This window comes from Xenia sp. Carnegie-2017, unplaced genomic scaffold, assembly GCF_021976095.1.
Source record: "Xenia sp. Carnegie-2017 unplaced genomic scaffold, XeniaSp_v1 HiC_scaffold_20, whole genome shotgun sequence".
Taxonomy (NCBI): domain Eukaryota; kingdom Metazoa; phylum Cnidaria; class Anthozoa; order Malacalcyonacea; family Xeniidae; genus Xenia; species Xenia sp. Carnegie-2017.
Window position 1 is genome coordinate 641,985 of NW_025813483.1, and position 15,662 is coordinate 657,646.

General features: G+C 32.8%; 1 protein-coding gene and 1 pseudogene across 1 annotated transcript; both read right to left on the reverse strand.

Moving 5' to 3' along the window:
- Positions 1-1,279: 1,279 nt before the first annotated feature.
- Positions 1,280-13,234, reverse strand: LOC124443244 (annotated as a pseudogene).
- LOC124443235 (WD repeat-containing protein 3-like) lies at positions 13,100-15,357 on the reverse strand. The gene is made up of 5 exons (XM_046993769.1): positions 15,042-15,357; positions 14,493-14,594; positions 13,754-13,851; positions 13,639-13,669; positions 13,100-13,316 (listed from the first exon to the last, which is right to left on the reverse strand). The coding sequence occupies exons 2-5, from the start codon at positions 14,574-14,576 to the stop codon at positions 13,236-13,238; spliced, it is 294 nt and encodes a 97-aa protein (XP_046849725.1). The 5' UTR covers positions 14,577-14,594; positions 15,042-15,357; the 3' UTR covers positions 13,100-13,235.
- Positions 15,358-15,662: the final 305 nt, after the last annotated feature.

Genomic DNA, 15,662 nt, shown 5'->3' on the forward strand with positions numbered 1-15,662 from the left:
CAAAAATATGGGAGAGTACGAAAAAGCAAAAGATTTTTATGAGCGAGCGATGGAAATTCAAACGAGAGCATTTGGACCTGACCATGTTGATGTTGCGACAACTTACAACAATCTGGGTTTTGTTTACAGTAAGATAGGAGAGCACGAAAAAGCCAAACATTTTTGTAAACAAGCGATGTAAATTCAAAAGAAAGCATTTGGACCTGACCATGTTAATATCGCGACAACGTACAACAATCTGGGTTTGGTTTACAGTAATATTGGAGAGTACAAAAAGCAAAAGATTTTTATGAACGAGCGATAGAAATTCAAACGAGAGCATTTGGACCTGACCATGTTAATATCGCGACAACTTACAACAATCTTGGTTCAGTTTACAAAGATATGGGAGAGTTCAAAAAAGCAAAAGATTTTTATGAACGAGCGATGGAAATTAAAACGAGAGCATTTGGACCTGACCATATTAATATCGCGACAACGTACAACAATCTGGGTTTGGTTTACAGTAATATGGTAAAGTACAAAAAGCAAAAGATTGTTATGCACGAGCAATACTATAGAAATTAACATTGAAGCTTTAAATTGCTAGTTGCTAAAAAAGCTTCCGTGTTTGAGAAAATTTACGAGATAGAAGAAAGATGAAATGGATTTGTGGTTCCGTGAATTAAAAAAAAATTTACACTAAAGTCCTAACAACAACAGTTGTATATAAATAAGATTTAAATATATTCTTGATAATATTCAATACAAACATTTGTATTTTCATATTTTCAAGAGTCATTTATTTACTGAAACAGTTTTTTCTGTTAGCTAAGAAACTTGTATGGAACTTTTACAATGTATATGAAATTAGTACGTTTGCAATCTATCTAGTCTAAAGTTGTAAAGCTCCTTAATATGAGTGAAGTGTTTGTTGGGTCATTTTCATGAGAGTAAATCCATATCTTTGAGAAATCATAACAATTTTACATCCCTTTTGTTGAATGCTGAAATGACCAGAAGAGTGCTTTCCCATATGAGGATGCAGTTTTTTCTGTAATCATTTTGGTAACTCATAAAATACTTTTTTTTGTTTATAAGTACTGTAGATGGGTGAATTGCTTGATAATTGTTAATCGATTCATTATTTCTTCCTGTTTATAGTTGGAATTACTCCTTAATTTTTGTGACACTCTTCTTTTTCATAACTGGGAAATATGCAATTTACGTAATGTAATAACTTATTTTAATTCTATATTTTCATTTGATGGAGGTATTCACCGATAGTTGTGATGTTGAATTTGGTGATCTCACTTTCATTTATATTTAACTTTTCTGAAATCAGTTTGCAGTAAGATTATTTATGTAGCTGGGAACTAGAATTAGAGGCGCAAAAAGTGTATTTTAATGTCATAGAAGTAAAAGACTCATTTGATTGTCCATGTCAGGCTAGCCCAATATTTAGTCATAAAAAAACCAAAAACGAAATTCCTTTCTATAGCTTTTAAGTCTAATCCAGTATCAATAACTGCTGAATCATGCAAAATTTAAACGTCTGCTGATCACGAAAATTGTAATTTAAAGGGCACAAGGGGATTTTACGTGTCCCTCTAGGGTAGAGTTTGAGTTAGGGATCTTCGAGGATGGCTATAGGCAGAAATCAACCGCAGCCATTGCGTACTTTCGAAGACAATCATTTTAATTGTCAAAGTATCAAAAACAAAACAACCTTCACCGAAATTTCCTCACAATCGTCTTCTTCTTTTTTCGTATTTGTCCCAGTCTCTCGCGTGTTTCGCCAAAGAATGTGACGTCACGATTCTCAAGCTGTCTTTGAATAAACTGTAGTCCCGCCAAATTGAATCCAACAGTATCCTGAAAATAAAGCAATCATTACATGTGTGCAATAGTTTTATCGGCGTCGATGTAAAAATTCAAGAAAATTTATTCAGTTGAAATAATTTGTAAAGTCATTTGTTTAGTTCAAATGATTTGAAAAGTCATTTGTTCAGTTCATATAATTTAAAAAGTCTTTTGTTTAGTTCAAATGATTTGAAAAGTCATTTGTTCAGTTCATGTAATTTAAAAAGTCATCCGTGGAAGTTTGAAATACAAAACTCAAAAACTCAAGACGATTAATTTAGCAAATTTTAAAGAACTAGAGAAAAAAGAAATCTTCTTACTCTTAAATATTTTTGTTTCTAAATACATACTTTTTCTGTTGTTAATACACAAAAGAATATTCTATCATCATCATTATATCTTTTCGCGCCAGGGCGATCCAAACTCGGGCTGGAAGTTTGGAAGTGTTGCGGGTGTTGTAGCAATCAGTCAAAATCAGGGACGGCACGTGAAGCCTTGCTACTTGTCCCCAGAATATTCTATGAACCTTTTTAAGATAAAGCCAAACTCAGTATTAAGATTGGCACTGTGTTGTGAAAGAAAGCCTTAATTGCTCTTAACCAATCAGAATTGACGACTTTTTCATGTTTAGTTTACAGTCGTTAAAGTGTCGACAAAATTTAACACGAATAAATTAACGGTCGTTTAGCGCATTGTAAAATTACGAGAGAAATTTGGCGATACTTGCAGTTTATTGAACTTGCAACTTCCTACCTTCATTTCGCGAATTCGGCTATGACAATGTGATCTGATAGAGTCTATTACTGGCAGTAGTTCAGGAGTGGATATGATCTTGTTATGATGTATTCTATCGTAACAAAATATGAAAAAAATCAAAAAGTATCCAGCACTGTACCTAGGTATCTCACCAATTGTATCATATATTAAGAAATACTGATGGATTGAAAAAATATCGATCGAAACCAAAAATACACTAGGTCTTAATCTTACCGAAGCAGAAAGAACAGACATCGACAACTTAACTCTGTTTCCCAACCATTCTAAACAATCACGTACATCTGGGATGAGCAAAATTCGAAAACGAAACCTGTACCATGTGACTAAGGACACAGAAGTCAAAATACATTTCACTTTACCCTAATCCACTCAAGAAGAAGTTTCAGTACATCAATAACATAGTCAAAAGGTAACACAAGTAATGATTCTTCAAGTTCGCTGAAATTAAATAATTGAAATGTTTTGTAGAAAACACTTGCTTCATAAGATACCTCTCTACTGTATTCTAATAACACTTAATATTTAATTCCTTCAGTAACGAGACATTTTGCCATACTTTACTTTTAAATGTTCAAAATTAACTTTTAGTACAAACAACGATTCTTCACGGGATAATTTGCTGCCTTTATAATACTTCAACCTTACCTTGACTTTACTTTTTTCACCACTAGAAGTACATACTGTACAGGCTGTGAAAAGAAAAAATATTTTACAAACGTCGTAAGTATATGGTCCGGGAAAAGGAGGTTGACATAGACAGGCATTCAATCGTAGAACAACAATATTTATGGCCTCCATCTTCGTGCTCAAGATATTTTATTTCATTATAACAAACCCTGTGTATTTTACGTTTAACTCTCATTTTTTCTAGAGTTGCTATAAATATAAAGCCATCTCATCCATTTTTTCCTTATCTAAGTCCGTACGTATGTAAATCTTGGAATCTTACCATTACATTAATATCTACATTAATCATGTTCAACATGCACGTGGCTTTCACCTTCTACCACGTGGCCTTCATGTTGTTCTTAAATGGAAACATTGAAGATATAGTAAACTTACACTGACATTACCAAAGGCAGCAAGAATCGGATGAATGACGCGCTTTGGAAGCTGTTCAAAAGAAAAAAATGTATGTGAGAACAATAAAACTTGTGTAAAAAACGAAACTGGGATTTTCTGTATAAATCAGACAATAGTGAAGGGTGAAGGGCGTGGTTCCAAATAGAGAGTGTGGAAATATTGGTGGTAGTTTAATGGGTAGGTCAGCGCAGAGCTTGGTCCCAATTAGACAGTATGAAAATAATGTTGGTTTCATTAGTAGAGTTTAATAACTATGTAGGGCGTTGTCCCAATTAGAGAGTACGAAAATATTACAGGTGGTTTCATGGGTAGGGTTAAATAACGATGCAGGGCGTGGTCCCAATTAGAGAATAAGAAAATATTGGCGGTGGTTTCACAGGTAGGGTTGAATAACAGTGAAGGGCGTTGCCCCTATTAGAGTACGAAAATATTACTGGAGGTTTCATGGGTAGGGTTAAAGAACGATGCAGGGCGTGGTCCCAATTAGAGAGTAAGAAAATATTGGCAGTGGTTTCCCAGGTAGGGTTTAATAACAGTGTAGGGCATTGCCCCAATTAAAGAGTAAGAAAATATTATTGGTGGTTTCATTGGTAGGATTAAATAACGATGTAGGGCGTGGTCCAAATTAGAGAGTTAGAAAATATTGGTGGTGGTTTCACAGGTAGGGTTTAATAACAGTGTAGTGCATTGCCCCAATTAAAGAGTAAGAAAATATTATTGGTGGTTTCATGGGTAGGATTAAATAACGATGTAGGGCGTGGTCCAAATTAGAGAGTTAGAAAATATTGGTGGTGGTTTCACAGGTAGGGTTTAATAACAGTGTAGTGCATTGCCCCAATTAAAGAGTAAGAAAATATTATTGGTGGTTTCATGGGTAGGATTAAATAACGATGTAGGGCGTGGTCCAAATTAGAGAGTAGGAAAATATTGGTGGTGGTTTCACAGGTAGGGTTTTATAACAGTGTAGGGCGTTGTCCCAATTAAGGTGTTTAGTCTAGGAAAGTTTTGTGATGTTGCCGGTCATGGTTATTTAAAATTGTTCATTTAAGATTTAAGATTGTCTATACGTATAACATAAACATTTTGTAGATTTGCAGAGCAAGAAATAACAAACCTTTTATTTAAGATTTAAGATTGTCTATACGTATAACAGAAACATTTTGTAGATGTGCAGAGCAAGAAATAACAAACTTTTCATTTAAGATTTAAGATTGTCTATACGTATAACATAAACATTTTGTAGATGTGCAGAGCAAGAAATAACAAACCTTTCATTTAAGATTTAAGATTGCTTATACGTATAACATAAACATTTTGTAGATGAGCAGAGCAAGAAATAACAAACCTTTCATTTAAGATTTAAGATTGTCTATACGTACAACATAAACATTTTGTAGATGAGCAGAGCAAGAAATAACAAACCTTTCATTTAAGATTTAAGATTGTCTATACGTACAACATAAACATTTTGTAGATGAGCAGAGCAAGAAATAACAAACCTTTCATTTAAGATTTAAGATTGTCTATACGTACAACATAAACATTTTGTAGATGAGCAGAGCAAGAAATAACAAACCTTTCATTTAAGATTTAAGATTGTCTAGACGTATAACATAAACATTTTGTAGATGTACAGAGCAAGAAATAACAAACCTTTCATTTAAGATTTAAGGTTGTCTATACGTATAACATAAACATTTTGTAGATGAGCAGAGCAAGAAATAACAAACCTTTCATTTAAGATTGTCTAGACGTATAACATAAACATTTTGTAGATATGCAGAGCAAGAAATAACAAACCTTTCATTTAAGATTTAAGGTTGTCTATACGTATAACATACACATTTTGTAGATGAGCAGAGCAAGAAATAACAAACCTTTTATTTAAGATTTAAGATTGTCTATAAGTACAACATAAACATTTTGTTGATGTGCAGAGCAAGAAATAACAAACCTTTCATTTAAGATTTAAGATTGTCTATACGTATAACATAAACATTTTGTAGATGTGTAGAGCAAGAAATAACAAACCTACCGTTTTGTCTTTTGTCACTTGACTCGCTTTATGTTCAAGTTCTTTCTGTCTTTCTTCCTTATACAATTCAATGGCCTCCATGATTCTTTCAGCCTAATGAAAAGATAAGAGAACAAACATCAACATAGTAACCTCCAGGCGTATATTATATATTATACTGTAATATCCTCCAAATATCCCTATCATACTGTATTATCTTCCAAGTATCTATATTCTACTATAATATCCTCAAAGTACCACGTCTCAATGTAAGCTTAAACACTTGGCCTCATATATGCACAGTCTTCACATGTCTTTGGTGTACTACAGTTTTCGATATATCTGTATAATTTTGAGGTATCTTTTAGGTACTACAGGGGGGACTGGGTACAAAACCATTAAAATTAACTTGCAATGCTAATACAACAACAAAACTAACTCCTTTGATCGTTTCGATAGTTTTCTTGCCAGCTTTAACAGCTTCTGTGTCTTGTTCACCTGGAATCGAAACAACATCATGGTTTAAATAAATGAATTTATTTAGTGCAATAAATGCAACTTCCACAAGATATTTTCCATAGTGAAAGTATATAACAAATACAGACTAGTTGGGCTCAAGTTGGAACATACGTATCTCATGTTACATAGTAAAAAGAATCTTATAATTGTTTCAACTCCTGTTACGGTGCCTTCTTCGTAAGCTGCTTCCCTCTCCTAATTAGAAAAATTACAATAAACATTGAAAGTACAGGTACTATATGCATATTTTTGCAGCTCCAGCAACAGATCTATGTATAGTACCATTTCTCTCTCCTCCTCGACAAACAACGGTTCGTCCGTTCGTTCCCAGAGTCTTAACGATTTATCATGTGACCCACTGATCTATAAGATGAAATACAATGCATGTTGAACTGGAGTGATAAGAATAAGGGTTGATCTTTGAGTAAATTGTACTCCTATTGATAACAACGATTTTCGTTGATTCTTTCATTCATATCAAGCAAACTCATGTTTAACATTATCTAAAACCTTCCATATTTGACACTTTCATTCATATCAAGCAAACTTATGTTTAACATTATCTAAAACCTTCCATACTTGACACTTTCATTCATATCAAGCAAACTTATGTTTAACATTATCTAAAACCTTCCATACTTGACACTTTAATTCATATCAAGTAAACTTATGTTTAACATTATCTAAAACCTTCCATACTTGACACTTTAATTCATATCAAGTAAACTTATGTTTAACATTATCTAAAACCTTCCATACTTGACACTTTAATTCATATCAAGTAAACTTATGTTTAACATTATCCAAAACCTTCCACACTTGACACTTTAATTCATATCAAGTAAACTTATGTTAAACATTATCTAAAACCTTCCATACTTGACACTTACAACAAAGTCGCCATTATCTAAAACCTTCCATACTTGACACTTACAACAAACTCGACATTATCTAAAACCTTCCATACTTGACACTTACAACAAACTCGACATTATCTAAAACTTTCCATACTTGACACTTACAACAAACTCGACATTATCTAAAACCTTCCATACTTGACAATTACAACAAACTCGACATTATCCAAAACCCTCCATACTTGACACTTACAACAAACTCGACATTATCTAAAACCTTCCATACTTGACACTTACAACAAACTCGACATTATCCAAAACCTTCCATACTTGACACTTACAACAAACTCGACATTATCCAAAACCTTCCATACTTGACACTTACAACAAACTCGAGTTTATCCAAAATCTTCCATACTTGACACTTACAACAAACTCGACATTATCAAAACCTTCCATACTTGACACTTACAACAAACTCGACATTATCCAAAACCTTCCATACTTGACACTTACAACAAACTCGACATTATCTAAAACCTTCCATACTTGACACTTACAACAAACTCGACATTATCTACAACCTTCCATACTTGACACTTACAACAAACTCGACATTATCTAAAACATTCCATACTTGACACTTACAACAAACTTGACATAATCTAAAACCTTCCATACTTGACACTTACAACAAACTCGACATTATCTAAAACCTTCCATACTTGACACTTACAACAAACTCGACATTATCTAAAACCTTACATACTTGACACTTACAACAAACTCGACATTATCTAAAACATTCCATACTTGACACTTACAACAAACTCGCCATTATCTAAAACCTTACATACTTGACACTTACAACAAACTCGACATTATCTAAAACCTTACATACTTGACACTTACAACAAACTCGCCATTATCTAAAACATTCCATACTTGACACTTACAACAAACTTGACATTATCTAAAACCTTACATACTTGACACTTACAACAAACTCGACATTATCTAAAACATTCCATACTTGACACTTACAACAAACTCCACATTATCTAAAACCTTCCATACTTGACACTTACAACAAACTCGCCATTATCTAAAACCTTACATACTTGACACTTACAACAAACTCGCCGTCATGGCTGATTGCAAGACTCCATATTTCTGAATGATGACCTTCTAAGGTCGTAACATGAAGAAATCTGTCAGCGTCCCAATATTTTATCGTTTTATCTTTACTTGCACTGAAGAAATAATGAGTTTTGGCACGAACTGCACGGCCATGACACTAAAAGAAGATTAAAGCTGTTACAATATAAATAGCGAATATACATGTAGGTATTACTAGGTGTAATGTTGATATCATGAGAATATAAGGTACATAATGAAAGTACATGTAGGTATTAGGAAGTGTAATATAGATAACATGAGAATGTAAAGTATACAATGAAAGTACATGTAGGTATTAGGAAGTTTAATATGGATACCATGAGAATATAAAGTATACAATGAAAGTACATGTAGGTATTGTAGGGTGTAATGTTGATAACATGCGGGTAAAAATATGCAGGAAATCTACTTATAAAACAATTGAGGACGTGGTTTACTAGTATGTTATAGACGTACAAGGTATGGTGATGAAAAAACAATTATGTAATCAGGGTAAGAGGGTTAAATAGGGTATAATGACGATGCCAATAGGATAAGAGTGTATTGTAAGGATATAATCGACTGTTTCAGGCTATCATATATTACCATCATAAAATTGCGTATCTATCATTTAAAATTACATTGTGCGTACCTGTCATCATGGGCGAATATTGATTTGCGACAATGACCAAAATCCAAACCCCAAATCTTAATGTTCTTGTCAACGCCACCAGAAACAAGGAGAACGTTATCCTGTAAAAAATGAATCAAGGATAACAAAAATACGAATTTAAAGACAGAGAAAAGTTTCAAAAATAAATAACGACGCCATTGAAAAGCGTTCACTAATACAAAGTGGTCAAGAGATGGACCGCTACACGCTCTACACTTTCACAACAGAGGATTGGTAAAAATTACATGGTCATACGTAGTTGACATTAATAATTTTCATTACATTGTCATAATCATCGTTCATTTTATAATTCTTTAGTTTACGTCACAAACCCAAACTTCCTCGTTTGGGTTTAAAGCAACATTGAAGAAAAGCTTACCCAGCAAAATTTACATTCTTTTGAACTGGCGCATAAATTATTAATGCATTATTTAAAATTGATTCACTTTGTAATTTTATTTCGAAAATATCTATTTCGAAAAGCTATTGCGAAATGACTTATTTACAGCTTGGTAATGTATCTTTTGTGTATACGTATTTTTCTTGTATTTTATGTGGTAAAGTTCTGTCAACCAAAAATAAAAAACATATTATAAAACATGATATCAAAAGGAGTTGGAAGCCGTTCTTGTGAGCTTGAAAAAAACAGCATAATTTTAGCTGCGACAGCTAAAACGGATGTGACGTATAACAAAATGTATGACGTAGGCTAAGGATTCTTCTCACAAACACAATCCACTGCTATCAAATACGACAGTCAAACGTTGACACTTTGAAACACATGTCATATGAATAAAACGTACCGTTGATATATCCATGGTAACAACTGGTAATTTATGACCATAGAGGGATAGGAAGAACTAAATAACGACACGAGAAAAGTAACCACATTTATAGAATGAATACAAAAGTAATTAGGATAAATGGACAGGAAAATGTTTATTCAGTTAAATTTTTGACACTTCTGTAAATCAAATTATAACGTTGATGGAAAGCATACATTAATCCAATGTTACGTAACTAGCTTAAAGTCAAAAATATCGCCTTCTTTTTACAAGAGTTGATTTTTTAGTGAATTCTTTATAGGAAAAGGAAACAGTTCTAACTCAAAGTGCATTTTTATCGTGATTCATAGAAAAAAAAATGGGAGAATTTCGTACAAGGAGTCTACTTTAAAGTGATCTAAAGCAATAAATGAAAATATTCTGACAACTGCTATCCAATAATATCAACTGCTATCCAATAATATCAACTGCTATCCAATATCATCAACTGCTATCCAATACCATCAACTGCTATCCAATATCATCAACTACGTACAAAAATATTTAACAACTTACCTTCAATGTATCAGTGAAGAAAATTTTCATTGTAAAATCAAGCAAAGCCACGGCAATAAACTTTTGATTTGGACTGCAACGAAGGTTAGCACGTGATTAAATGAAAGATCATAAGTAGGTATACCCTCCCCACCCCCACAGGCGAATATATCAACAACTAACCTGAACTTTACACACATTACGTCATCATTCATCTTTAATGTTCGTGCATGACAAAGACTTAATCTTTGACTAAACAAAATAATACAAAATGAATCACCCAATTGTACAACGAAATACATAAACTAATTAATCAATATTGAATCATACAATTAGAAAATGTTAAGCTGAGATTGAACAAACAAAAAGCGGATGGTCACATTTAACCACTTTTCTTTACAAACATCATGAAATGCACAAGAAAAACAAGAGAAAAAACTTTAGAACACAAGCTTTAACAGAATTAGTACATGAAGTTGTTTTTTCTCCGACAGACAATGGACATTTTTCGTCTTACAATGATAAAAATCACGTTGAGTGCAAACGTTGCTTTACATGCAAATTATTTAATACCTGGTCGTTGAATAGTTCTCATCCGTAATCAAATCAAATTCCCAAAATTTTACAACCTTGTCACCACTTCCTGAGGCGAATAGCGTCTAGAAATTGATAAAATCATCATTTCTAGATGAACGTACGTAGTCTGGAGCTCCCTCTGAGGACGGGGAGAGAAGTGAAGCATACGTCAAAATGTTACTTTCCAACGACTGGACCAAAAATATGTTTTTTAAATAAAGTAAAGTTCCTTACATTATCGGGAGCTAAACACAACGACCAAATAGCACCATCGTGTGCGTCCACAGTTTCAAGCAATGAACCAGACGAAACGTCAAATATTTGGAGTTTGCCAGCCTGTAAAGAAATTTACAGGGTCAACATGTTACATTGTCTCACTACTTTATAAAGTCATCTTCACTATTGTTGTATACCTTAGTTCCAACAACGTGTCTGTCACATGACCTTACATTGTCTCACTACTTTATAAAGTCATATTTACTAATGCTGAATACCTTAGTACCAACAACAACGTGTCTGTCACATGACCTTACATTGTCTCACTACTTTATAAAGTCATATTCACTAATGCTGAATACCTTAGTACCAACAACAACGTGTCTGTCACATGACCTTACATTGTCTCACTACTTTATAAAGTCATATTCACTAATGCTGAATACCTTAGTACCAACAACAACGTGTCTGTCACATGACCTTACATTATCTCACAACTTTATAAAGTCATATTCACTAATGTTGTATACCTTAGTACCAACAACAACGTGTCTGTCACATGACCTTACATTGTCTCACTACTTTATAAAGTCACATTCACTAATGTTGTATACCTTAGTACCAACAATGACGTGTCTGTCACCAGGTACAAAAAGCGAACTTAGACAATAACCAGAAGACATTGTTCGGATGCATTTCTGAGTCGATCTATAAATTTGTTAGAAAAATCATCACAGGTTGACATAGACAAAGTCACTCTTTCGACCCACAAACAATGATAGCGTAGAGTACGTAAGTCTGTTACGGTAATATTACATCCTTCAGGATGCTATTTTAATTTCTTGCATAATGTTTTTTTTAGTAAACTTTGATTTTTTTCATTCCCCCACCCCTATTCGAAATTACTCCAACCTTAATCATAACAGAAAAAATGATTATCCTGTTGGTACAACTTGATAAATTTAAAAAAATATGAATCATTGTACGTTCTAGTTAAAGAAATTACAAGCAAATACACATACACAACTTTAAAAATCTGTTTATTGTACCTGTTCCACAATTTAACACTTTCAGCTGCACCAGAGAGGATGCAGGAATCGTCAGAATTGAATGACAAAGTCCTAAAGTAAGAAAGCTAGCTAAAAATCAACTAAATCAAGGGTGAAGTTCATAAAATAAAAAATGCGTCATCCATTTTATTCAAGATTTCATGCTAAAGTGAAAAATACTACAAAATGCGGATGAAGCGAAAATAACAACAACACAACAAAATTAATCATTTTCTGAAATGCAATTATTTCTAACCATTGAATCGCTATGTAAAAAAAAATACATTTGGTCTTAGGGGTCAATCAGATGAAGTGAGCTGTTACAGTATGACGCTTCAAAAGGCACATGAGATTTAAGACTTTAACTTATTGTCTTCATATTCCAGATTTATTGAGATCTACGTAGCCACATACCTTACATCACTACGATGACCAGGTGTCTTTATGGAAAGTATATTAGTTGAATCTTTCTTTTCTTCACTGAAGACATGAAACTCTACGCTGTTGTTGTGTAGTAATAATGAAATCTGTAGAAATTTAAAAAATTCTTATTTCAAGTGGATGCAACTAATTCCATAGTATCCACTATACTACGCATTGTTTACATGTACAATCAAATAAGATGATAAAAAAATGAGGAAAGACTATTTCTCATCGTTCAAAATGACAATTTAACAACAGTTGGAATTATACAGAAACATCAATTTAACACATCCATACTTCTCAAATATAAAATAAAATCGCGGACAAAAATAATGAGATACCTTTAGATCATTATTTGAATTCAATGCAAAGTCAAATGACCTAATAAGAATAAAAAAATTGTTTGTATTTTATAATGGCGGAAAAGCAAAACAAGTGAATGAACGACGTACGTACATATGTACGAGGAGGACTAGAAACGACTTTTCAATCATAAATATCGTTTAAAATAACTTTTTATTCAGCCATTTTGAACAAGCAATTTTAAAATTGACATTGTAAAACTGCTTAAAAATATTGCGTGTATGAAAGTATTAGAAACCAACATTGATTAATTATATTTAAGAAAAAACATCCGTTGAGAAAAGCACGTCAAGAAAAATTCTCTCTCTCACACAAAACGCTTGACTTCCACAAGCGAATTACAATGTTTGTACTCCATACATCATTTTACCGTATCTTTGAGGTCGCTTTAACATCGGGTAATTTTATAATCTCGTCTTCGACGGTGGCTAAGATGTTTTCAGAAACCTGATAAAATAAAAGTAATGTTAAAACAAATAAGACAAATAGTGCGCAAATACACAATTAAAATGTTGGAACAACGCATATCTCATTCTTTCCTACGTATTTCTGTTTCTACGTTTTCAAAATCGAAAATTTCATTTCAAGAAACAAAACCAAATATGCTCCAGGATTTTGACATAATATATAAGAACTATTCACAAATAAAGAGAAATATCACAATGTTACAGAAACGAGGCCAGATTGTGATGTCTTAGCGTAAACTACGTATATTTTGATTCGTCAAAATTCTTTGTACACAAATTTCACGTAACAAAAATTATCTAACCGTCAGCTCGTCGGCTTCCAATCCTTGTGATCTAGGAATAAATAATGGTAAAAAATATCACATGCATGAGAATAAAAAAGCTTGAATACAGTTTTAAAATTTCAAAGTCAACAACCTTTGCTTCTTTAAAATCTTTCTTCGTCTTTTTGCCAAGCGTTTTTTTATTTCGTCTTCTGATGCAATACGAAACATTTCTAACATAGAATTAGCACCCTAAACAAATAAAAATTATCTTCACATAACCACATCTTTTCTTTAGTCCTCTCGTGAAATAAGAAATATTCATTACATTTTGTAAAATTCATTCATAACCCTGAATGTTTTTGACATACGTAAAATACTACATTCTCAACTTGGTTATCATGAAATAAATAATGACAATCTATGGTCGACATTAGAATGAAGTTTTTCCATTGAAAAGTGAGTAATATTTGCTACTGCAAGAATTTCTGCTGGGTTTGTAAAAATTACACGAAAATTACTCAGACAGTTGCTTTTATAATGAATATTCCCTCAAGATGTCAACACGACTCTCGGTGACCGCAGCAAAATTGATATGTAAATTAAATATTTTGTTTTCCATAGTTGAATACCAAACCCACTTCTTAGAAAGCTGTGCGTTGCTATTGTCTAGGGTTTTAAATAGTACAATGAAATACAATAAGCTATAGAATTATAAAGAACGAAAACTTAATGTTTATCATTACTGTATGATTAATCCAATCAGAAAAGCCATTTATAGTTGATACTAGGTTGTAATAAAGCTGAGCAGTAGCCACATAATGTTCATCATCTCCATAGCAATTTTTTACAATACAAATCCCAAATAAAAACTTCTTACATAACGTACGTACATGACAACCAATATAAGTTCGTGAAAGATCGCAATACAGCGACACTACGCGACCAATTGAGCTTCTCATGACAGAGTCAATCATTGTACACGAAAGCAATTCCTATAGAAATTCGAAATATAGAAGTTAAAGTCCGAGTTGAAACTAAAACTAAATGCTTATTTATGAATTTAAAACTAGACTAAATGCTTGATGCAGTGGTGACAGGTCTAATGTAGATGGCCAAATTATAAACACAAAGTTTATTAGAGACTTCATTAGTTTAACCTAAGATAGTAATATTCACAAAAATAAACAACAATCCTATGCACAAATATCAACCAACATTCCTTATACTGTATACCTCACAAATAGTCACCAATAGTCCTAGTTTACCTCACAAATATCCACCAACAATCCTAATATTACGTCATACACGCATTGCAACTTAAGATCTCAAAAACGCTAATTTTCCCTTTGGTTTTCTGAATTTAAGTAGCATCCACTATTATCCTTCATGCATCATGCAAGAAGACGCAGAGAAACGACCAACAAACACCTCTTATATACCTCTATTTCCCCTACACCATCCTCGCTAGATTGCGTTGCTGTCTTTCGTTTTCTCGTTTCTTCGCGTTTTTCTGTTCTATCATCTTTGTACTCAATTTTCCAAACTCTCAATTCACTATCAGCACAACCAGTAATTAACCTTGTTTCATTCTTGACGACAACAAAGCCCCAAACCTTAAAAAAATGTACATTAAAGTGACTTTATTACTGTTCCTAAATCCATGTTTCTAGCCAAGTATTCATCCTTATTCTTTTACGGAGAGTGAAGGGTAGACAACTCCTACATCCTATCATAACAACAAATTCATAGGTTCCATTCACCTGTTTTATGACCAACCAAAGTAAGAAAACAATGCTGTGAATCAAGATCCCAAATTTCAATGAAAGTGTCTTTGCCAGGGTTAAGACAAAACCACAAATATAAACTAGCAGCCATTTAAGATGAAAACAGATCTTCTACATTTACCTATTATAAGAACATTTTGAACATGAAGAAACCAACAACAAGTCACCATTCCTTTATGGACCTTTAAGTCTGAAGAAATAACAAAATTTAAATTGTGGTCATACATACATACATCAATTATCTCTTTCTTAACAAACACTATATAATAAAGAACT

Bases quoted from the DNA above. Each gene is read 5' to 3' on its own strand.
- LOC124443235 (XM_046993769.1), bottom strand. From the start codon at position 14,576: ATGATTGACTCTGTCATGAGAAGCTCAATTGGTCGCGTAGTGTCGCTG. The intron at 13,852-14,492 runs GTACGTACGTTA...TTATTTGTTTAG, and splicing joins GAACTTATATTGGTTGTCAT to GGTGCTAATTCTATGTTAGA. The intron at 13,317-13,638 runs GTTAGATAATTT...TTATTTTATCAG, and splicing joins TGGAAGCCGACGAGCTGACG to GTTTCTGAAAACATCTTAGC.